The sequence below is a fragment of the Acipenser ruthenus genome, chromosome 1 (assembly GCF_902713425.1).
Source record: "Acipenser ruthenus chromosome 1, fAciRut3.2 maternal haplotype, whole genome shotgun sequence".
Lineage (NCBI taxonomy): Eukaryota > Metazoa > Chordata > Actinopteri > Acipenseriformes > Acipenseridae > Acipenser > Acipenser ruthenus.
The window spans coordinates 24,027,569-24,051,652 of record NC_081189.1 but is presented as its reverse complement, the minus strand read 5'-3'; the positions used below and the strand labels follow the sequence as shown (position 1 = coordinate 24,051,652).

The window sequence follows — 24,084 nt, the reverse complement described above, 5'->3', positions numbered from 1 at the left end:
TCCCCCACTGGGGATTGAACCCACAACCCTCCGGTCAAGAGTCCAGAGCCCTAACCACTACTCCACACTGCTGCCCATGTTGCTCTCATGGATACAACAAAATGTTCCTGCCCACAATGACTTTGTGATACATCACTTATTAACTGATAAAAGCAAGCAAGCAATAGCACACCCCAGATAACTAGTAGATTCAAGTAGCAGGGGAAACAATTGATTAGAAACTTTTCAAGAGATCGGCCACATTTTTTGCAGCAAAATGCTTCCCAGTCCCAGCCCAATGGTTAAACAATTTGCTTATGATGACTCTGTCCTGTGTTCTTATAGAAGACAGTGCCTTCTAAAGCCAACGCATTCCACTCCTTCCAGTCCTATGGAAAGTATTGGATCTATGCAGTTATGGTAAGTGACTCTTTCTTAATTCTTGTACTATTTACAGTACTTATTCCAAAGATGAGGGTAATAGCAAGACATTCAATTCAGTCTAAAATGGCTAAATTTGGTGTTTATTTTCTAAAGTGGTTGTTGAAGGCAGAAACATTTTAGTTAGCAGCACCTGCACCAGTATGAATGGACTTGTACTATATGTGTGCTTAAAAACTGGCAGTTGCTTCGATTTATATTTTGCTACATTATTCCAGAAAACTAATAATGAAATTATCAAATTACAGGTTACAGTTATACAGCTCCGTCTACAACGCTTGGGAAAACACTACTTTGTCTTGTTATTAGCATTTCAGTCAGTTGGCAAATAATTAGGGCTTCTGTTTTTCGGGTTTTATTAATTGTATTTTTCGGTGCTTATTTTTAACTATTTTCGAGTTATGTAAACTGCTTTTTTTCGGGGCTTTCGTTTTTGATATGAAATTAGTGTTTTCGGTTACTTTCCAAAATGCTTGAGCGTTTTGTTTTTTTGTGTGTCAAAATATGTATAGTAACTCGACAGTACTTGCACACTTAAGTTGTACCTTCTTTCCTTTGCTGTCTTCCACAACGAAATCCCTATGGTCACGGGCACATTCTTCTGGGGTTTTTGTGTGTAGGCATTTTTGTACATTTTGCCACAATTCTGTTTTAAAACCTCCATATCTTAACTGTAATACAGCTTTAATTCCTGCTAACAAGCCTCCATTCCTGATTGTAATCTCGTTTTAAATCTCGCAAGCAGAGTCTCCAATAGAAATGTAGGAATGTGCTGTCACTCATTAGTTGGAGCGGGTATTCAGAATGAATCAATGATAGATACAAGTCAGGAAGGCGGGACATTGCCCAACAGCACTTGGAAATGTATTTATTATTATTTTTGTAGTAGGTATTATTTTTTAATGGGAAAAGGAAAACGTCAATGTGAATTGATTAACCATTTCCTCAGTTTTTCCGGTGTTTTCTGGTGTTTATTGGCTATCCACCGATTCCATTTTTTTTTTGTATCAGGTGTGTTTTATTGGGTTTTATCGGTTAAAACCACAATTTCAGAAGCCCTACATATAAGTAGTGTTCCGCGTTTCTGTTTTTTTTTCCGATTTTTCTTTTTAACTGGACATCGTTTTTTACTGATTTATACCTGATTTTGTGTCGATTTGTGAAATGCTGGTGAGATGATTGGTGAGAGTAAATATATGCACAATTTATACTTGGGTTGCTTTTCTTAGTTTTCATACTAAAATCTGGGTAGGAGAGGATCTCTCATGTCCTTTGTGTTCATCACCTGCAACATTAAGGCACATTTTGACAGGATGTAAGGGGGGTCTTAGCCAAGAACGGTTTACTTGGCGCCATGACCAGGTGCTGCGATGTTTGGCCTTGGCATTTGAAGACAAGCATAACATGACCAATAAGTTGGCACCAGTTCCATCAAAACATTACACAAAAAAGACAACATTCCTCCATCCAGGAGAGCAACCGCCAAGAAAAGGTGTTAAAACCAAGCCTCGCCCAGGACAACTGAAGCTGCTAGAGATTGGAAAATGTTGGCAGATGTTGGTCAACGGCTTATTTTTCCACCTGAGATTGCCACCACTAACCTTCGACCAAATATTGTCTTGTGTTCTGGATCAGCACGCCTTGTTCACCTGGTAGAGTTAACAGTGCCATGGGAGGATGCTGTAGATGAGGCGTATGAGAGAAAGAAACTTTGGTACGCTCAACTAGCTGCTGAAGCGGAACAGCGAGGATGGAGAGTCCGGGTTTACCCAGTGGAGGTGGGTTGTCGAGGATTTGTGGCACACTCTATAACGTGGTTTCTCAGAGACGTCGGATTCAGTGGCCAAGAGTTGCGTTGCACAGTGAAGAACTTATCTGAAACAGCACAGAGGAGCAGCAACTACCTGTGGTTGAGACGGAAAGATTCTGGTTGGGGATCTCAAGCACAATAGAAGAAAGAAACGCTGATGTACGGGTAAGTAAGTTGGGTTGAGTTGAGTGGGGGACAGAGGGGAGTGATGCCGGGACACCAGAATCACCATCGAAACCTCTTGAGGTGTCGTGGACTAGTTGACAAAACACAGAGGATGGAAGGTGCCCACTTGAAGACCCCAGAGATGCACCCTACTTAGCTCAATCCAGACAGTCGTCATGCTGATGCGCTGTAGTGACCGCACTGTGGTTGATCCCCGGAGCCAGCATCGCAGCCTTTGTGTGTGCTGATGCGCTGGGGAGGCAAAATAAGCTGATCCCTGGAGCCAGCATTACACCTCAGCCTTCAACACCAGGCAGAAGGATATCTACATCATCAGATGGAAGGAAACGCAAATGGATGGAGACGCAGATAGATCACATTAGTTTACTGTAAAGCTACGTCTTAGTTGGTGCTTATCTTAGCAAGAGCCGAGTTCAAATCAGCATTATGTTTTAACATCTACTCTCATGTAATGGAAATCTTTTATATTTGTTGATGTTAAAACATTGTAGGCATCATGTAAACTCTTTTCATGTCACTGAACAGGGTTATACTGGGTTACTTTTAAAACAGTTGACATAACACACAAGGTTGTAAGTACAATTTGTTTGTACATACTGCACTGTGATCAATGTAGGTCATTGACATACTATTGTTAAACTATTAAATAAACAAGGTTATTCAAAATACACTGAAAGGCCTTACAATTGAGAAGTAATTTCTTAAATAAATGAGTAAAATAAATAAATATAATATCTATTGGATTTGCAGGCTGTTGAATCGTCCAGTACTAAATACTCCATGAATAGCCACACTTTGAATTGATCTGTGGCATAGAGAATAATGGGCCCTATTCATGAAGCTTCCAATAAATGTTTTGTGAAGGACTGTTTTTTAAAGCCTATTTTGCTTAATTAAACAATTTTGCTGTTTCAGTAAAGGTTGGAAGTTTAGTCTGTTTTAAAAGAACACTGTTTTGCAATCTGATAGTGGATTTATGAGTAGAAAGAAGTTAAATGGGTAAAATTGTGATTTCACGTTAGGATTAGGTTAATGATTAGACAATCCTGGAATTATAGAAGTTCGTGGAATATCACATGCTACACAATAAAATGCAGTAAACATTTACAATGTTGTCACTAATACATGATCCAAACACCTCTGCTCTAGGTCTATCACAGACCTAAGTTCACTGTACAGTATTTTGTTATGTAAACAAGGGTGTGGTCTAACACTTATCGGGACACTGATTTACCTTTGCTCTGCTTGACCCAGAATTCTTTGTTCAATAGTCAATGGTGAATGAGGTCATGCCCTCACCCTCAAAACATGCGTCAATAATCTTTACCATTTCACAATAAACAGAAATGCATGATCCTTTTAACACTTTACTGGTGATTGTGTTTTCATTATTTTATAGACTAAATTTCTGTATAATGACACAGATGTCCTACAGATGTCCAATAGATATTAATGCATACATTAAATATCCTTAAGTACCCATTTTAGCCTTTTTGGTTTGGCTTCCATGATATTCTTGTTATTTCCTATGTGAAATGTGTTTATTGAGGCCAAGTCTCAAGGCGTTAGAAGGCCAATAAGTATATTATAGTGCTGGATGAACACAGGATTTTCATATTCGGAGATTCGCTCATAATTAAATATTCGTTTGGATATTCATTTGTTTTCAAAATGCAATAAAAGTCATTATATTGCACAGAATGCAGGCAGAGGCAGCAGGGGCAGGGGGATGTGGCCCCTGTGTGTGTGCCTTTCATTTACAGCAAGACGTTACACTATGTAACACGTTCAAGTAAACAAATATCCCAGGAGTAAAGAATACGTTGTGTAGGCCTTACTTTACCCCAGTTCTCTAACTACAAAATAAAGGATGCCAAATAGCAGTTCATGTTGAACGTTGTTTTGTTTATTCTCAAAATAAATAGTACATAAAGTTGACAACACATTTTATTTATTTTTTACTTTTTTCACTCCTTGCCAGCGCCATTTCTCCACAATATAAACAGTGGCCATAGACACGTTTTCATAAAGTAATAACACAAGGTTTACTTGTGCCTTTTTCTAGCTGAACAAGCAAACGAAAATTGAAATTGAACTTTAAACACTTCAAATAAACCAAACATGGAAATGGCGTTGTAAAATGATGGGGGAAAAACTCACAGTTTTGGTTCTCATTTATTACATTCCACATAACAAAGTCACAAAAATATATATAATACTGTGTATATATATATATATATATATATATATATATATATATATATATATATATATATATATATATATATATTTACATATATATATATATACATATATTTTAAATCTCACATATCACACAGAGCTCTTTTTCATTTTTTTATTTGTCAGGAAACTTTTGGTGAGACAGTAAATAAGTGCAAGGTATTTTTGTCATTTGTAGCATATACGAACATCTGATTTTTGTGTCTGAATACTGTACCTGTCAAAAAATATTCGTTTGAATATTTGGATATTTGTCCCAGCACTGGTATATTATAACAGCAGCTGACTGTCAATGTTATCCAAGTGTTGGGCTTGTATAACTGTTGGACAGTTATTTTTTTTTTTTTTAATTGTTACTCATTCTAAAAAAGTTGTTAACGTATTCCAATTTCGGGTAATTTCAACCACAAAACATATTTTTGCATTTCATTTTTTATTTGAAAGATGCTTAAGTGACAAGTAGAGAGATCCACTACAAGCTGACAAGATACTGTAGCTTTATACACGCAAAGGAGACAGCTGTCTCTGAGTTCATTCAATGCAGTCTCTAGTTGCAGCTGTCATGGATACAATAAACAGTAAACTGAAGCCTTACCATTGTATATATATATATATATTACAAAAATGCATTGTAATTCTTTCGTAAGTCACACTGATACCAGTGTCTCTGCTGCGTATGAAAACACTACTGCTGTCTTTACTGTACACAACTGTGTTTTTATAATACACAGAATCAAAAAATGTGAAGGTAAAATAACGAAAGATGGGAAGTATTTAATGCTGTAAGTCCAGCTCAGGATTCTGATGGGGATTCATAGAATAACTCCTATCTATTTCCAAATGTGTTTCTTCAATCCCCACCATATATAATGACAATTCAGATGGAGTACTGGCATTGTTACTCCGCATTTCATAATTCAGCTTCATAGTGTACATTTGTTCATTGTACTGCAGGAGATTGGGATGGTTTATGCAGAATCATCCTTCTGCATGTCACTGTGCAACTATATTCCCCAGTGCTTAAAATTAACATTTGAACCTGCCTTATATTCGCTTGCATGGGTTCAGAGAAAAATCCATTATCTTAAAAATAATGCAGCTACGAAACTGTAATTCTCTGGCGTTTGATGAGCCAATTGTCAAGTCATGATCATTTTGACACATTCTGAGATGGGGTCTCAGAGAAATGTGTCTAGATATGCTGGCTTGACATGAAATAACCCGGTATGCAACACATTAATCTAACATCCTTATCCCTCACCATTACTGTAAATCCAAAATCAGGGCTATCAGCAGCATGAAAAAGTAAATAACCCTGCAAGGATATGCAACTCCAGCAGGGTTTAATAATAAATCCCTCTCAGCAGTAATGTATAGCTTACATGTTCCTCCTATATCCACGTTTATTTCTGCAGAAAATTTCAGATAGCTATTACAGGAAGGAAAAGAAGGATTTTTACTGGCACTAAGGCAGCTGATTTCGCTGCTGCCAGAAGCTGCACAAAACAAAATCTTTATATAACTACCCCCTTCCCTTTCTCTAAACTTACAATAAAATAGAAATATTATTCTTTCTTCAGCCCTTCAACAGTCTTTTTTGAGTTTCTTACAGGAAGTACTGTACTGGTATTAAAGAATGCCCAAAAAGGCTGCTGCCAGGAGATTTTCTGCTGGTTCTACTCCTTTTAAAATAGTGAAATTTTTAGCTGTATAAATTTAAGAGTTATCAGAAATCCTTAACACTAGTGTTTAACAGGTTACCAATAGGTATCAAGGCGGATATATACATACACGACTTTAGTGAGCCTGGGGCGAGGTGCAGCGGGCAAGGTGAAAGGAGACTTAACGACCTCAGCATTGCGTTTGGTGCAATGAATGACGTGTATTTGCACACCTGAGGCGAGTGAGCTGACAAAAGCAGCAAGGCAAACAAAGTGTTCAGACTTCAGCGTTATGGGGGAGAAGTCTGTTGTGTCTGCTGCAATGCCCAAATTTACTTGCCACTTAAACCCTTCTATAATTAAAAGATAATTCGAAGTAGCAAACAGCCTGAATGAAATGTTCATCTTTCTGTAACAAAACCATTTATATGACAAGTTTATAACCTTGTTGTTTTAATTTATACTGTTATGGGAATTAGCTTGTTGGGATGCCTCTATGTCTAGAAATTTTATGCAATTACACTGCAATAGTAAGCTAACATACCAAGACTACAAAACATACATAGACATTTTTCTTATTCTGCCTGTCAGCTAGCATTGGTTTAGCACCTCTTTGTGAATCTACTTTACTGTCTTAGTCAGTCAGGTTGAAAGTTTTTAGCCCGTTGAGATATATGGGGGCTGAGGAACGGCCACCAATCGAAATATATTGTGTATAGCAAGAACAAAAGTGTTTGGAGTGAAAGACAAAGAGCTAGGATGTTGTGGGTTCAAATCAAAATGAAAAGAAAACAGAAACCACAGTTATATAACTGATATTCTACTAATATGTTTGCACATGAAGAGTATAATATGAGTACAGCTGTGACCAAAACTTTTGGCCATAGCTGTACAGTAGTATGATAGATACTGTATAATTATAGTCAAGTAACTCTTTACTCTTTAACATGAACTATTTGGCATCCTTTATAAGTCACTGTATAAGTCACTGTGTGTGTATATATATATATAGAGAGAGAGAGAGAGAGAGAGAGAGAGAGAGAGAGAGAGAGAGAGAGAGAGAGAGAGAGAGAGAGAGAGAGAGAGAGAGAGAGAGAGAGAGAATGCCTCAGAGAGTGGCATCCCTTCACACCAGACACACATGATCAAAGCATCACATTTTTAATGTACAGATCGTTTTAGTAAACAAGTGTCTGCGTGATTCAGTTCCATTTCTTTGTTTTGGTATCTGTCCTGCCATCTGACTCTGAGGATACTTCTCATGCATTGCTGTCTAAATTGTATCAATTCACTATGATCTGCTCAATTCCCTGATGCATACAAAACACAGAAAACATGACTGAGTGTAGATTGTCCCTCTAACTATAAGGTAAATATGTGCTTTGTCCTCCATACATATTTGACTGCATAATGCATTAGGGGAACATCCAGTCAGCAAGGCACTTAAAAACACTATCTGTTCCTCCAGAAAACATCTACATGTCAATATTTCATTTTCCAATACTTTCATCTTTTATACTAGCCAACAACAGGCCTTTCCTTTCTCAGTCAGTATTACATGTAAAACTCGGGCGGGTATTTTGAAGATAATTCAAAGTCTGGCACCAAGAGTTGATAATAACTAAAATAATAAAATAAATTGTGACTATACAAAGTAATTTTAAAATATAATAATGTCAGGTACTCACAGTAAAGGCATCATTTGTTACACATTTCAAATGAGTGATTTTTTAGAGTCAGGTTAGAATGTCTAAGGGTAATGGCAGTTATATATTTTCTTGTGATTGTTACATATGTACGCCGGCTCATTGAGGCCACAGGAAAAAAAATATATATATATTTCATTGTTATGTCGAGATCACAAGATAATTTATCTCATGATCACGAGATAATGGAAGGTTTTCTCAAGATCACAAGATAACAAAGGTTTATTTATTTTTTTCGATGGCCGCAACGAGCCACCATACATATGAGTTTCTTCTGGCCTGTAGTAATATATTAAACACTTAATATTAAAACTTGTTAAACAATGGCATAACATCATGGATCTAGTTCAAATCTGCCAACAATGTTATCAACTCGCTTTAAACAGAAATAACACTTTAGTATATATATATATATATATATATATATATATATATATATATATATATTAGATGATTTTACTCAGAGTTCTATGCAAGCCAGCTGAAGAAATAGAAGAATATGATTGGCTAATAGACGTGCTAATCATAACTACAGAGGAGGCAACCGCGCATCTGCTTCCTCTGAACATACAGCAGAGAATAAGTGGAGAATTTGTATCAGACAGCTGCCTCTGCATTAAAGCAATATACCTGTTGTTATATAACATATAAATAAATAGAAAGCTTATTTATTTCAACATTTTCAAGTAGGCAGTGCCTCCTCTGATGAGCCACCACTGGCTTGTGGTATTATTATTATTATTATTATTATTATTATTATTATTATTATTATTATTATTATTTTGTGATCAATGCAGTACTGGCTGTCTTGTCAAAACCACTGGCAGTGTTACAATACTGGTACAGTTTGGTGGATGATCTTTGGTTCAGGTCCAATTTTCAAGTCTGTGATCATCTTGAGGAGTTTCATTTGTTTTATAAAGATTTTCTCGGTCATTTGCATAATAGGAATATAGTCACATACTTAATGGTTCTGAATTTATACATGGAATCCTACTTGGAAAGTTGGTTAATTTGAGTTCTGGTTTAAGCTTAAAGCAGCCCCCAATTATTACGTAGAGCTGTGAGCTACCTGATAGCAACCAGATGGGACCTTCTCAATCCACGTGTTTGCAGATAACAAGGAACATTTTACATTAGGACAAAACTATTTACACAGTTCAGTTTTGATAATAATTTGTAATTCATGTTGTCAAAATCCATTTTAATGAAGCTATTTATATCTGATAAAGTGTCCCAAATTACAGAAGACCTCAACTACATGGTCCTGCCCATTATTAAGGCAATATGGACATTTGTTGTTCTTGTATTATTATTTGTACCTGTTTAATATACTAGTAGGTGTGTTCTGTATGATGTTATATCATGTCTGCTTACATAATAAATTGCCATTCCTACTAACTATTCCAGCAAAAATTGCTTCTGAAGACACTTCTCAAGGCTGATTGTGGGTAGCAGATGTGGGGAAGCATATTAATGTTATATACAGTTATAGCCTTTTAGAACATATTGCTTTACCTTTGTTATAGATTTAAGACGTTATTCCCTTCCATTTATTTAATCATATTTTACAACATCTTATTTGTACTTTCCTTTCTGGTCACAGATTTTATATATATATATATATATATATATATATATATATATAATTTAACTGCTAACAGAAAATACATCTTTAGTACTGTGCTTTAAGAATGTAGCCATATGTTTTATCTGTTAAATGGAGATACAGACGAGCTAACATTCTGTTTAAATTATTTCGTCTCATGTAAAAGATAAAGGCATCACAAAGAACCTGAGAAATTATGGGAACTTATTGTACGCAGGTTACTTTCATCTGCTGAAGTTACTATTCAATTTAACAAGTTATACAGCATGCACCTATCCAATCATCACCACATTTAACCGGATACAAAAGTAGCAGGTGCGCGTTTCATCAATTTGAACGGAACCCTTTAAAGAGTTAACCAGCAGCGGTCGGTTTGGTTCAGCAGCAGTCATTCAATCTGCCAAGCCAATTTATTAGCGGGGTAAACTTGACAAACGGGTTTTCGTTCCCTTAAGTGCTCCATCCTGCCTGTGAGCTGAAGAGTTGGGTGTTAAACTTCTGTATTTCATTTTGATTACTCTGTACGAAAAAAAAAAAATCACTAGCAGTAAACTTTACAAAGAAGAACCTAAGTTTGTCTAAAGTTCCATGTGACGGGCCTACCTGCTTAAGCAAATTCTGAACTTTGGAGAGGAAGTTATATAACTCTGCGGCAGTGAGAGGAGAGGAGACGGAAAAGGGTAGAGAAAGAGAGAGAGTGAGTGGCGCCCGAGATAGAGGCAGTTCTTACGAGATGGTGCTGGTGACTGAAGAGCAGGAAAACTATGAAGGCCAGCTCTGTACTCCCGTGGATGAAATCAAACCCGTGAGGTCGTCTAGCAAAAAAGAACCAAGAGGGGTTACATTTCAGTAAGTATAAGTACTTTTATTATTATTAAAGAAAAGACGAAGAGAAAAGGAAGTCGGGCAGTGTGCCACAGGCCTAATCCAGTTACCGGTATTATTATTATTATTATTATTATTATTATTATTATTATTATTATTATTATTATTTATATGGCAGACGCCTTTATCCAATTACAAAGAAAGTGACATAAATGTGTTTCACAGGATCATATGGAAGAGCGTATTCAATACTTAGTTGTGTTTTTGTTTCAGGGGTTTTTGTTTAGATTAGTTGGGCAGCTTTTTTGTGATGTCTGTATTCGGGAAGGAATGAAACCTTTGGAATGTAGTTCAAGTAGACAAATGTCAGAAGGAAAACGAGCACGTAGTACAAACAGCATGTGTGTTAAGTGCATTATTATTATCACAAAATATACTTGTGTAGGTCTGCAGAGAAGTTAAGTACAGTCCCATAGATATCCGAATCTACACGGTTCACGATATTATTTTAATGACTTTTGAACGTAGTTATATTTTTAAATACAGATAAAAGTCCAGGTATTGATCTGATTTTACAACCTACACAACAGCGTACAGACGTTTGAAACTTTGTGAAATTCGAAACTTACTGTTTATACTAGTACAGTTAATGGACTGCAATCCGAATGTCAAAACGTTTCACATCCTGAACTGCTTGTGAAATTGGCTTCATACTGAGGACTGTGCTTTCTTTCGGTCAAGTTGGTCGGTTTTATTTTATTTTCCAGTTACAAGTTTTAAAAATATTTAATCAGGCTATACCTATTTTGCATGCATCTGTATAAAGAACACTGGGTACCAGCAATTAGTACAAATCTAGACAGTTGTTTCTTTAACGGTTTTAATTGAAATAGTGAATTGGCCTACTCCACACTTATTTTGCATTTAATCGTATCCTGATATAACTATCACTGACACTGTTATCTGCTCTGATATTGAATCGTATTTTGTCATAATTGCTAGAACTGAAGTTATTGTATTTTGTCTTGCTCTTAATTGTATTAATACTTGTACTGTGATTCTTGAAATGTATCTATTGTTTACGACTGTAAGTCGCCCTGGGTAAGGGCGTCTGCTAAGAAATAAATAACACCATCGCTTGCTTGCTGTAGAGCTCCGTCTGAATAATCCCTACTTTAATTGGCTAATAGTGGAAATTGCAATGAGTGCAAAGCATCCTCGGATTTCTCATTCATGTTGCACTTAGTATATTTGCACCCATGAGAATGAAATTCATTCCTGTTGGTATTTTATAAAGCTTAAGTTTTGACTTGAACTGTGACGGTTTACATGCAGTTTTTAAAAACTCAATTCTCATGATATGACCTAGTGAACACACACATCCCTTGGGAAGTGTGCTGCAAAAACATGTCTGTGGCTAAAAAAAGCTGCTCAAATTGCCTAACAATGGGTATTTGCTTGGCAACAAGTAAATATGAACAATATGTTCAAATAACCTCACGCAACTTTCAACTAAAAGGCTACCATTCCTTTAAAAATTCTCTATACACGCAATGTTTCATAATACTCATGCTTTTTGATATGCCATTCTGGGTCAGTGATGAATACTAAATGTTTCATGCTTTAGGTCAATTATGTATACTATATTGTCTAAATATTTATGTTCTTGCAACTGATAATACCCATTGCTGCTCGGAGATAGGATACTAGTATGTTGAAAAAACATAGGACTGGTCTGCAAGGCTGTAATTTCTCTGGAGCTTGTGTTGATGCGAGTGTCGGTGGTAATGTTGCTTTCTGGCTTGGAATTCTTCAGTAACTAATGCTTTACACAGTATTCATGGTTTCTTTTAAACTTTTTTTTAATCATTCCTTTTGGTATTATTTGTAAACAAATATTTACCTTGCACTCCTACCTTTTTTATTTTCTTTCTTCAGCCAGGTTTAGAATTAAGGGCTTTCGTAAAAATAAAATAAATCTTGGCTAATGGCCAATAAGAAGTGCAAGTCAGAATGCAACCTGCAGAAAGGTTGCATATCCTGTCAGATGACTGCCTCAAGTGAAAACCTTTCCCTTGAACTCAGTAGAGGGTTGCAGCTTATTCCCAGGACTATGATTAAGCAGATACTGACTGTAAGCATTGCTGCTCAAGAGTACTGTACAGCGCCTCGTAAAATCCTGCATTTCATGTTCTGCAGAATTAAAGGCTGAATAGACGGACCTATGGTACTCGTATTTTCAATATGCCTTTACTCCAGTATAAAAGTTACAATCCTAGGAGTGACTCTGAAAGGTTAGGGGATCAATCTTGTGTAAATTACACTGTTAAATTGCATCAGTGTCTTTAGATAACCGTGGCCTACTCTATTTGCAGCTCTGAAACTGAGAATGGGGGAGAAGAGAAACACAAGAAGGCTGGGAAGCCATTTAATGAGCAGCTGCAGCCATTGAATATTGATGCGGAGCTCTTTCAGACCCGAAAGAAATCACCGCTTGTAAGGTGAGGCACTGTGATCTGTGCACTATAATAGTTTGAGGTAAGGTGAGGCAAGGCAGGGATGGAAATACCTTTTGCAAGTTCCAGGCTAATGCAAATAACTGTCGGTTCATGTTTAGTTTTAGGAGAAAAAATGGTACTATCTAATTTCACTCTTTGGAATTGTATCGGAAGATGATACCATCACAGTCTTGAAGGTTTCTTAATGCAGATAAGTTGGTAAGCTTTTTAAGTATGCTTGGCAGTCGGTGGGTATCAACTAGCATGGTTCATGTTAGGGGGTATCCTGGTATTGTAGTATTATTATTATTATTATTATTATTATTATTATTATTATTATTATTTAAGCAATGGTTGCTGATGGCTATCTGGTTGTGGACCACAGCGGGAGCTATGCACCTCAACCAGAAGGCAAGGTGTTATTGAAATCAATGTTTTTGTTTTTTTTTGTGCTGGACACCATGTTATGTTATCATGAGTCACTTTGTTTTGTTTAAATATCCTATATCTGGTGTTTTTATATAGTGAAGTACTCAACAATGTTATTTTCAAACACAGTATTATTTTTAAATCACTACAAACACAAGGAAAGTGGAAATCCTGGTAAGCATAATTGGCAATGTTATGTTCCTTTTTTTATATTCGTTTTCTTGCCATATAAAATCCATTCAAACTCATCATGACCATGTGTGTTTACTACATTATAGTACATGTATCTAGGTTTACCCCCTTTCAACTTTTTTTTGCAAAATACTGCAGTAAATTTCACCTTTTGTAGTACGACTGGGGTTCTTGATTTGAACATCATGAAACCTGTTAATTTTATAGATCAGTATTTTCTGAGCCCCTGACAAAATAAGCATCAAAAAGCAAACCTATTTAATTTGATGTAATAACAGTAAAAAAAGTCCCAGTAATCAAGTGCCTCCTCACTGTTAACTTGTATTCAACTCAAATACCCCTCATTTAATATTATCAGTTCACCTGTCATACATCCAACTTTGTGAAACATTGTAGCAGAGACGTTTTCTGTTCAGAAAATTAGTTTTCGGAGCATGATCTGTGATGGACCTTTTTTTCACTCCCCACCCAGGTCCAAGACCTTTGATACAAACGTTTCTCAAATTTCTTCTGAGTGTGAAACCAAGCTCGAGAGAAAGAAATCTTCGACCAGTCAGGTGAGTAATTTTAAATCTGCCCCTTCCCCACACTTTGCACTGAATTGTGTTGCAAGTAATTCCGTGATCCTTCCAAACTGTCACTAAACAAGTATGTGAGTGATCTAAAGCAACCCCTGGCACGGCTTTTAGTACAAAATTAAAGCCATCAGTAAACATTAACTTGATCTACCTCCATATATAGCAGTAATGTGAGGTCAGTGGTTGGGTAGGCACTGGCCAGTCTCGCACCCCAATTTACATAGATTCGATTGGCAGGCTTATAGAGAGCAGAATTATAATTATGCACGGTTGGGAACGAGACTTATTGACGCAGCTCAACGAAAACCCCGATGTAATTACACGATTCAACCAACAGATGGCACTGAATTAATACCTACTTTATTATCTAACCTCAATGTCAAATTGATGGTTATTGTCCTCAAAAGAATGTACTGTAAAGCATATACACTGATTTAATTCATACTATTAGTGTTTTTATGTAAATGCCCAAATCTACAGTTAACTTGTTACTGTTCTTTAAACATTTGCCCACCAATACCCGACAATTAAAAGGAAAATAAATACTTGCACTTACATACCTACTTGTATATGAAGTCCATCCTTCTCGACGAAAATGTCCGTGACATCATTGTAGAATTCCTCTCTTGGACTGAATTTAAGTCTCTCCTTTTCAATGGATGTAAGCACCAGGGATGAGAGCCGCCCTTGATCGGTCCGATTTCAGAGTGTAGGTTTTGATCCGTTTAAGTTGACATATAACGTTTTTCATTTTCGGATCTGTTGATGTTTGACATGCTAGCATAGCTTGGTTGGTTTACTAAAGAGCGGTAACTCAAGGACGCGCCCCCAAAGGCAGAGAAGGTCTGTGCCTTTCCAACGGTTGTTCCCACAGCATTTTATCCGCAAGAACGCATGGAATTAGTGTAGTCGGGTGACGCAGTTAAAGCAGCGAATCGCTGTGCTTTTTTTCTCTCATTGCTGAGACTAAGGTTGGAACGCGCTTGCGCGACTTGAGTAGAGCGGCTTATGTTCAAGTTCAATGGTAGGGAAAGGCAGAGCGCATCGCTGCCTCTCGTCTTTTCATTGAATTTTGTATTGCCCAAAAGAAATCCACTATGCAGAAATGCGTTGTGACAACGAAAGGTAATGAACAGTCATACACAATTTAATAATTTTTTTTGTTGGAATCTCACTAGGAAAAGCAGCTTTCTTAAATACAGTATATATAAGAGTAATTGTGATGTACTGACAGATGGGCAGATGTCAACCATATAACCCAGAAAAACTAACATCTTGTCAAGTTTCATGACAACTGAACTAATGGTTCTCCCTGGTAAAGTGTTTCATTTTTTTTTTTCCAGTTTACCAAGACTAATGCACAGTTTCATAAGCTTTTCAAGGAAGTATGTAAGGATGAGCTTCTAAAACAAAGTAAGAAACTTCAGAAATACACATTTTTAAAAGTGACTTTATACAGAGTAGTTTTATAGTCAGTTTTGCAAAAGTGAAATATATATTACTGTATAATATATAAAGACATGGTATGCCTAAATGATGGAAAACAGTATTCTAGGGCTGCATGGGTAAAAGGACCTATAGCTGTTCACAAACACCACTGTAGTTTTTTCTTGGCAGTCATGTGCATAAAACTAACATCATCAAACTTTGTGTTGCCTGTAAATTTTTATATTTTCTAATGTTTGCTCAATACACACAACTGTATTGACGTTTGATGCCGGTGTGCATTACGTAATCAACAGTCGATTTAGTATTTGTATTGTACTATACAGAGGAAGTATTCCACTGCAAACCATTGTTTTTTTTGTCTAGGTTATACATGTGCCTTACAAAAAGACATCCTCTATCAAGGAAAGTTGTTTGTTTCAGAAAACTGGATCTGTTTCCATTCCAAAGTATTTGGTAAAGACACAAGGGTATGAACGTTTTTTTTTTTTCTTGTTAAACAAGGAGTCTTTATACCGTATATATTTAGATGGACATTACTATTGATGAGAACTACAATGAAACATGAGCTGGATGCTGCTTACTGTATCCAAGATGTCTATTTCACTTGTGTGGATAAGATACAGGCTAGTTTAATAGCAGGTGATCACTTATTTTAAGTAGCAGTGAATACAGGCTTTATTGTACATCAGTTAACTGTTTAGACCTCAAACAAGGTCTTGGAATGGAGCTATTTGTTCAAATAGTACCTTCTAGTGCAGTCTGGGAAATCTTCCCACTCAGCAGACCGCAAAACAAATACATGAATCATCTTTTTGCAAAGTAAATCGCAAAAGGCAATATGCATTTAAGATGTAAATGAATAGATCCCTACTGGGTGGATTTGTCTGTTTTATTGGACTAATGTGTTCACATTCAGATAATCCTATTTAGAAGTCTTGCTCTTAAAGTGACTTCAACATAATTGTGCCTCATTAAACTATCTAAGTGATGACTGTATTTCAAGAACAGTTCTGCTGCTTTGAACAGTATTGCTCTTCCTGACTACTTTTTTTTTCTTCCACTAGATTGTTATCCCAGTTTCATCCGTGACCCTTATTAAGAAAACAAAAACTGCCATTTTAGTGCCAAATGCGCTTGTTATAGCAACCCCAAATGACCGGGTAAGTAAATGAGGCAAAATGTCTTGTTCTGCGCTGTACAGCTCCAGATCCCTCATTCCTGCTGTCCAGTTAAAGCTGCAGAGCCCCTGATAACTCCACGAAGGAAGCAAAATCTGTCATTGTGACTTCTTGGTTATCTTTTTCTTTGGTTATTTTATATATATATTTTTTTTCCCCCCAGCATGTGTTTGGGTCTTTGCTCTCCAGAGATGCAACGTATAAGGTCTTGAAATCCATATGTGTTCACCTGGAGGTGAGTAGTTTTGATATATGATGTAACTTTACTAAGTTCAATGTAACTTAATGGTGTTTATGGTCACCATACATTCAGTTCAATGGCCAGGCTAGGATATGAATCTGGTCTTGAGATGCTGTGATAACTTGAGTGATATATTTAAAGAAAGCAGGTTAATAGGGGTGACAATTCCGACAGTAAATTACATCATTCAGCACCTCAGTATTTTTGTTTGGTCTGTTACTTTCATACTTTGTGTAGTTTAACAATATGTGCCACTGGTGTTCGTGTTATGTAAACGTGTAGTGGATAACATTCTTGCATGTAACCCTTAATTTCTGATTTCAACTTTCCCTTTTTATAGTTTCTTATTTTTAAAAGATAGGTATGTTTTATAAAATGGCCCTCTCGTCAATGTCATGCAAGTATTAGTCCCACAGTTCTCTGTATAGGATAATGTCTCTTTCAGAGAAGGTTACTGTCATTCACCTCTTCTACAATTAAAGCTGGATGGCACAACATGTGTTCTAACTGGAAAATAATTAATCTGTCCAGAAGAGAGGAAACATTTAATAGGTGTGCACCTGCATGGTAGAATAGGATGCTCTACATTGTTCCTCCAAAGAATAAGGAAAGAAATTAAGAATCTAAATGAAAGGTTGATCTATATATTGGCACTGTGTCAAAGTGATTCCCTTGGAAACAGTAACAGTTAATGGAATAAAAATGTATTTTAGGACAAAAGCACCGGAAACAGTCCAGTCGTATCTGCTGAAAACAGCTTCAGGGCAGAACGTCCAACATCCTTGCCTCTGGTAGGTATTTTGACCTGATACTTGTGTTCTATTCTTCTCAGTAGAAATGTACTATTTCGTTGCCACATTTTTACTCTCTGCTCATATCAATGATTGCAGACTACACACTTTGAGATTATGGGGTCTAGTTTAATAATGTAAACAATGGTGCATCTTAATACCCCAGTCTTTCTTAATACCCCAATTTTTAAACTAATTTAACTATTTTTATTGTGATTAAAAGGGCAGCAATATTTATATCCCGATTTTTAGATAATTAAGATCCCAGTGTCAACACAACTGTATTCTATGATTCTACATAATGTTCCATTTATGCCACATTTGTGTTGCTAGCAAATGGTACAATAAGTGTGTTTTTCATGTTTTTAATCTGGCTTGATTTATACTTAATACTTTGCCATGACCAGTAAACATGTATTGATCAGGTGTATCTAGCTCAAACATTGGGATTCATTTAATTTGGTCCATTAGGATTTTGCTGCAGATTTCTCTGATCTGGATGGAGCAGTTAGGAAAAGAAGACAGGAGATGGAAGAAACTACCAGCTCTGGCTCGCAGACCCCAGAGTATGAAAGTATTCCAGGTAAGCAAAACCTTAAAGCCTGAACTATTTGGCATTGATACATGGTGCTTATTTAAACAACTGTCTAGTAAAAATAGAACTAGCGGATGTGGTTGGCTAAATATGTATTTAATTTCGGGAAAGCCTTATAACAAATTGCATTTCTCTTTTAAGAGGGAGAGAAAGGGCTAGGGTGATTAGAAGAAGGCATCGGTTACATCTGTTGTAAACTCAGATGGCCACTAGGAAGGTAAAATGACTAATATTTTAGATTGGGGAAACATTCCGGAGACTTATTTTAATTCGTAGTATGGTTCTTGTTGCTTGGAATCCTCCTTTTGTTACCAAAAATGACACCTACTGGCATGGCACTTTCTTTTTTTTTTTTTTTTTTTTTTTTTTTTAAATCAAAGCTTTAGTAAATAAGCCCTGGGTCTATAGCTATAGCTATTCTCTTGTATGCTGTTTTTGTAGTAGATGTAGCCTTTAGTCACAATTTATGGAGTACCTTGTAACAAGTGCCCATGCAAAGTTAATCAATCCAAGCAAGCTGTTACCAGCCAGTCTGGGGGCAGAACTAAAATAGATCACCATGAACTACTAGATTAAACTGGTTTATAGGGTTGGAATATAAGGAATGCTCCCTGTTTGGCCGAAAAACTCGGGAACACTTTAGAGTTTCCATTTTTCTTTCTTTCCCCCAAGAATTCCCAGGAGTGCCTCCTACTTTCCTAAATGTAGTTAAGAATGGAGATCTACCTGTCCATGCTGATATTCACATGCAGCAGAATCCTGAAAGAAATATGAGTGTGCACAGGAAAGGTAAGCAGTTCATTGGAAACCTAGATGAGCACTGTACAATTACGTTTTTCAAAAAGGTCATGGTTCATCTACACTCTCTCCCTCTTTCTGGTACATGGCAGGTTCTTCCAGACTGGTGGGTGTTGTGCATAAAGTGAAATCGTTGCGGCCAATATCTTTGAACGCTCTTCTCCTTGTCTACTTGGTCTTGTAAGTAACTAACATGTTTAACAATTTTAACACTGCAGACCTGTATATAGGTCGAGGAAGAACTCCCTTCCAGTAGGTTGCAGTAAGGAAAGATAACTTCAGAAACTGGGGAACAGGAAACTTCTGTAATATACCAATATGGATATCCTATTCATATTTCACAGTAAAAGTACTATTTGATTATCTGTTGTAGGGTTTCCTTTCTATTAAATACTCAAATTGTGTGTCTGGTACATTTGGAAGCAGGTTTGTTTTCCAGCAAATCAGTTTTAGCTAAATGTTTTAAAATACAGGGTCCAGTGCAGTAGGTAATTTAATTTGTCAAGTCCTTTAAATTTTGTATTTAATTTAGCTTTGACTTGTATCTGTTACAAGCATTTGGTATGGGAGTTAAATTTAATAAACGGAACAGTTCAGTTACAAACAGTGCACTGTAGTAGATGTAAAGTGTGTAATAACTAGAATACTCTACTGGCATAATTGCTGTGTTCTGATAGTTTACATCTGTTAATGTTTTGTTTTTCTCAGAGTGTGTGTCCTAGTTCTATCATCGTGTTATATGGGCTTTAAAATAATGGCTTTGGAGCAGCGATTGACTTCGCTGGGTTCTCTGACAGAGTATCGGGAAAATGAGTAAGTGCACGCCTCTTTGCACTGTATTGACAATCTTGTGGCTCTGTGCAGCACTCCCATACATACATACATTTAATGTTGTGGTGAGTAAAGGATGAGCGTCCAGGTTCTTTCCACATCTTGCATAGTACAGTGCAAATCGCAGCTTCCATGTAATGCACCAAAATGAATACATTTTAAATACAACCGATCCAAGATTGTTCACATTAGAAGACATGGGGAGGAATACTGTCGAGGGAATCAAAAGTAATAGTGACTGACATTGGGCAATTTATTTCTGTGAAATTTGAGGATCAGTTATAAACTTTCCGTGGTTTATAGTTGTGATTATTAAAATGTCAAAACACCAGTGGTGTTAGCAACACTGATTTATTTTCTACACCCAGGCGTTGTTAAAATTGCATGGGCTAATGTGTTAACACCTAAACAGTTTGCCATTTGAGCAATCTGTTAAACCTGATGTTTTCAGTGATGTTTAATCAGAAGGCATGAAACTGCACAGCATGATGGTGGTTTAGCTCAATGTATTTCCTATATATCCCTCTAACCACAGGTTCTGTTTGTGCCTTTTAATTGAAAATCTGAAATGTCTGCAGTTTTGGGGGGTTATTCACTTAAACTTACTGAAGGCAATCATTAGAAAATAAATACTTATGGCAGGGATATGTCTGCTGTAACCTACTGTGTGTCAAAAGGGGAGACACTAGTGATCAAATGTAAATTCTGACTTTTTTTTTTTTTTTGAGAATATTTTGAAACCTGTTGATACGTTGCTGATGTAAAGCATTTGGGAGATTTTAATATCAACATTTTGTATGTGCAACCTGAAATAACATTCATTTTGTTCTTGCAGGCTTTTTGTGCAGCGACGTTCAGAATCAAATGTTAATGCAGAAATGATTCATGGGGAGTTAACTTCAAACCTGGCCAAACTAGAACAGGTATGCAGGTTATTTTTGTTGTGTTGACAACTTCAAATATATACATTGTTTTAAATAGTCTGTTACTAGGTAAGTGTGTATTAAAGATAACTTTCCTGTCTTGCCTATGAGCCAATTCTACTTTTACGTTTTTTAATTGCATAAGATAATATGAGACTAGTGGTGTGTGTTTTTTCTTTTTTTTTTTTTTTTTTTTTCAGTGCAGTATTTTAAGGGCTTAAAACGGAAATGTATTCTAAATGTTGATTTTGCAGGAGAGGCATAGAAGTGGAGAAAATGCTAGTATAGAGAGATGTAATACAAAGGTTATTGTATGGGGAAGCCACGTGTTTTGTAAGCTACATTTTGGATCAGTCATGCAATTGTATTGAAAACTAGGTTTAACACAAGTTTCTTGAGTGTATTACAATGCAGAAACTGATTGGAGGGGTTCTGGTCTGAGCAAAAGTTCAAATAACTAGTAGCAATACTTCAAGCTAATGTAACAGTTAATACTATAATGAAGTGTCCTTTTTTTTTTTTTTTTTTTTTTTTTTCAGATTAAGAAAAACCTGCAAAGACTTCTAGATGAAACGGAATAAGAAGGGTTAACTGAAATAGAAGTTTATTTTCAAGCTTAATGTTTTGCTGCTTGCCTTGGGGACCACAAGACCACCTCTGCTGGACAGAGCCTCACAATTATGGTACTTGTAGCCCAAATCATGTGGACTGTACTTCACTGTGGAACACTTAAAAGTGGCCTTAATGCTGTGGAATGTAAAGATTCTTACTCTTGTGCAATAATATTCTTTTATTGTGAAACCTTTCCTGTGATGGACTGCACTGTTTCAATTAGCTGGTTTCTCTTGAAAACAGGAGTCCTAAATAGCTTATTGCCCAAAGACTATTGGTGGCTGTAGTAGATGGGTGCTACACCAAAAACTTATTTCTTGTACTCCACTCCAAATGTAGTGTAATGTTTGAGCTTTTCATTGCATAACACTTGCATATGCATTACAGATTATCCTTGGTGATCTGCATATGGGTAGCTATGCATAACTGTAGAAACTGAAATGTTTTGTAATAAAATAAATAGGGTGACTGAAACAAATCTTTATTCTGTATGATGAATTTTTGTCTGGTGTATAATATGCTTAGAGTAAGTAGCTGGGTTCTGAGAAATATATAGCATTGTACATCGCTGTGTTGCAGCAACTGTTCAAATAACATACCTGTCATTTCTTTACATCCTTACCACTTTTTACACTTCAACTTACTTAAGCCCATCACTCCTTTTTGGAGCATAGGCCGTCGACGACATCCTGCCAGTGTATCTGACTCTGGGCTATCTTTTCCAGTTCTCTCCCAGGTGTAATCCGTTATCTGTGTCTGCCTCAAGGTTGCACCTCCAGGTGTTCTTCGGTCTCCCTCTTTTTCTCTTCCCCTGTGTGTTCCAGGTCAGGGATTGTCTGGTGATGTTGAAGGTGGGCTTCTGTAGGGTGTGACCAATCCAGCCCCACTTTCTCCTCCGGATTTCTTCCTCGACAGGGTCTTGCTTGGCCCTTAAGTCAATGTTGCTGACTTTTATTTATTTTTTTTTCTGGCCAGTAAATGTGAAGAATCCCACGCAAACATCTGTTGATGAAGGTCTGGCTCTTCATCATTATCCTTGTTGTTCTCCACGTTTGAGCTATACAGGAGTACTGATTTGACTTTTAATTGAATATATGGATCTTGGTATGTGTTGTAATTGTAACTTTTTTAGGTGTTTCAAAGCTCTTCAATATGTTCACTCCAGCACACTGGGGTTTTAGATCTGTCCTCCTAAAGCACTGCAGATTTTTTAAAAAATGTACTGCACTGTCTTTTCTGTTCTGTACCACATCATGGATTGTTATTGCTGTGTTACCTGTTTGACAATGTGGGCAATAATCCTTGCACTAGATTGGCCATTTTGAAAAGAGCTTTGAAACACTAAGTTATAAGTGTGTAACATCAAGATGTTAACCATGAGAAGAGAAATTACAGGTATGTTATTTAAACAGTTCTAGCAACATGTGGGGATGTGTGACGCTATACTTTTCGGAACCCTGCTACTTGATCTTTAAGTCACAATGGTGCTGGATTGTGGGGCATTATGTCCTGAACCAGATGGCTGTTTCTGCAGATTTTGAAAAATTGTAAAGCAACAATCTGATGGATTATATTTATATAAAAAATGTAATTGGGTATATTTTTAACCATTTCTGTGAAATGTTTCTAAATTTGGAAATATGGAATAAATGCATTATATTGTCTTTATTGTCCTATATTTAACTGGTTTTGTTCTACAATTGATTTACTTTTTCATGTTTGCATGTCATCCTCAAGGGCCATACATGAGGGTTTCCAAATGAATGAGTCATTGCTGGAATCTAAATACAATATATTCTTGAATTTAGAAGTTGAAGCCTTGATTTTGAATTTTGTACTTTTTTGGGGGGCAAAAAAGGTTTAACAATGAAAGTATGACCTGTATTGTATCACTGCTGTATTTTGCACATCAGACTCTTCCGCAGGGGTCTCCAACCCTGGTCCTGAAGAGCTACCGGGTCTTCTGGTTTTGTATCTGCTGATCTCTGTTACTTAATTGAACCTATTGGCTTAATTGGTCAAGATTTAACATACATGCCAGTTCTTTTAGCCATTGAGGATGTATAGACACCTATAAAACCTGCAGGATTGGGGCTCTCCAGGACCAGGGTTGGAGACCCCTACTCTATAGTATGTTAATGATTCAGGGTCAGGCAACACAATGTGGAAACTTCGTTCTACAATTTATATATTTACATCCATGCTGTGAAAAAATCTCTTTGGAATTGAATGTAAAAATGATAATGGGGGCTATCGCCCATTATTATTATTTGTGTTGGAGCTTCATGAAATGGAACATTCACTTAGGGTCCTATTGAAAACTGTTTCACGGTTTCAGTTATTTTTAAATCTTAAATTTTCATGGTGGTGTAACAAAGTGTGAACATGTAGTTTAAAAATGGCAAAATGTAAACCATTTAAAGTCTTGAAGTTAATAAAAGCATGTGACTAAAAGTAGAAATGCTAAAAGAAAATGAAACTGAAATCCAGTGGATCGCTCTATGATTGTTT

The 24,084-nt window shown here is 36.5% G+C and overlaps 1 protein-coding gene across 2 annotated transcripts; it reads left to right on the top strand.

Annotated features, from left to right (window-relative positions):
- Positions 1–226: 226 nt before the first annotated feature.
- LOC117409341 (GRAM domain-containing protein 2B-like) lies at positions 227–23,237 on the top strand. Of its 2 annotated transcripts, none has more exons than XM_034015232.3 (14): positions 227–399; positions 12,834–12,959; positions 14,050–14,134; positions 15,499–15,568; positions 15,968–16,071; positions 16,669–16,764; positions 16,946–17,017; positions 17,737–17,814; positions 18,286–18,397; positions 19,082–19,198; positions 19,300–19,387; positions 19,916–20,020; positions 20,874–20,961; positions 21,501–23,237. In XM_034015232.3, the coding sequence occupies exons 1-14, from the start codon at positions 257–259 to the stop codon at positions 21,540–21,542; spliced, it is 1,326 nt and encodes a 441-aa protein (XP_033871123.3). In that variant the 5' UTR covers positions 227–256; the 3' UTR covers positions 21,543–23,237. The 2 variants fall into 2 exon arrangements, with proteins under 2 accessions (XP_033871123.3, XP_033871124.3); XM_034015233.3 differs by lacking the exon at positions 227–399 and adding an exon at positions 9,975–10,482.
- Positions 23,238–24,084: the final 847 nt, after the last annotated feature.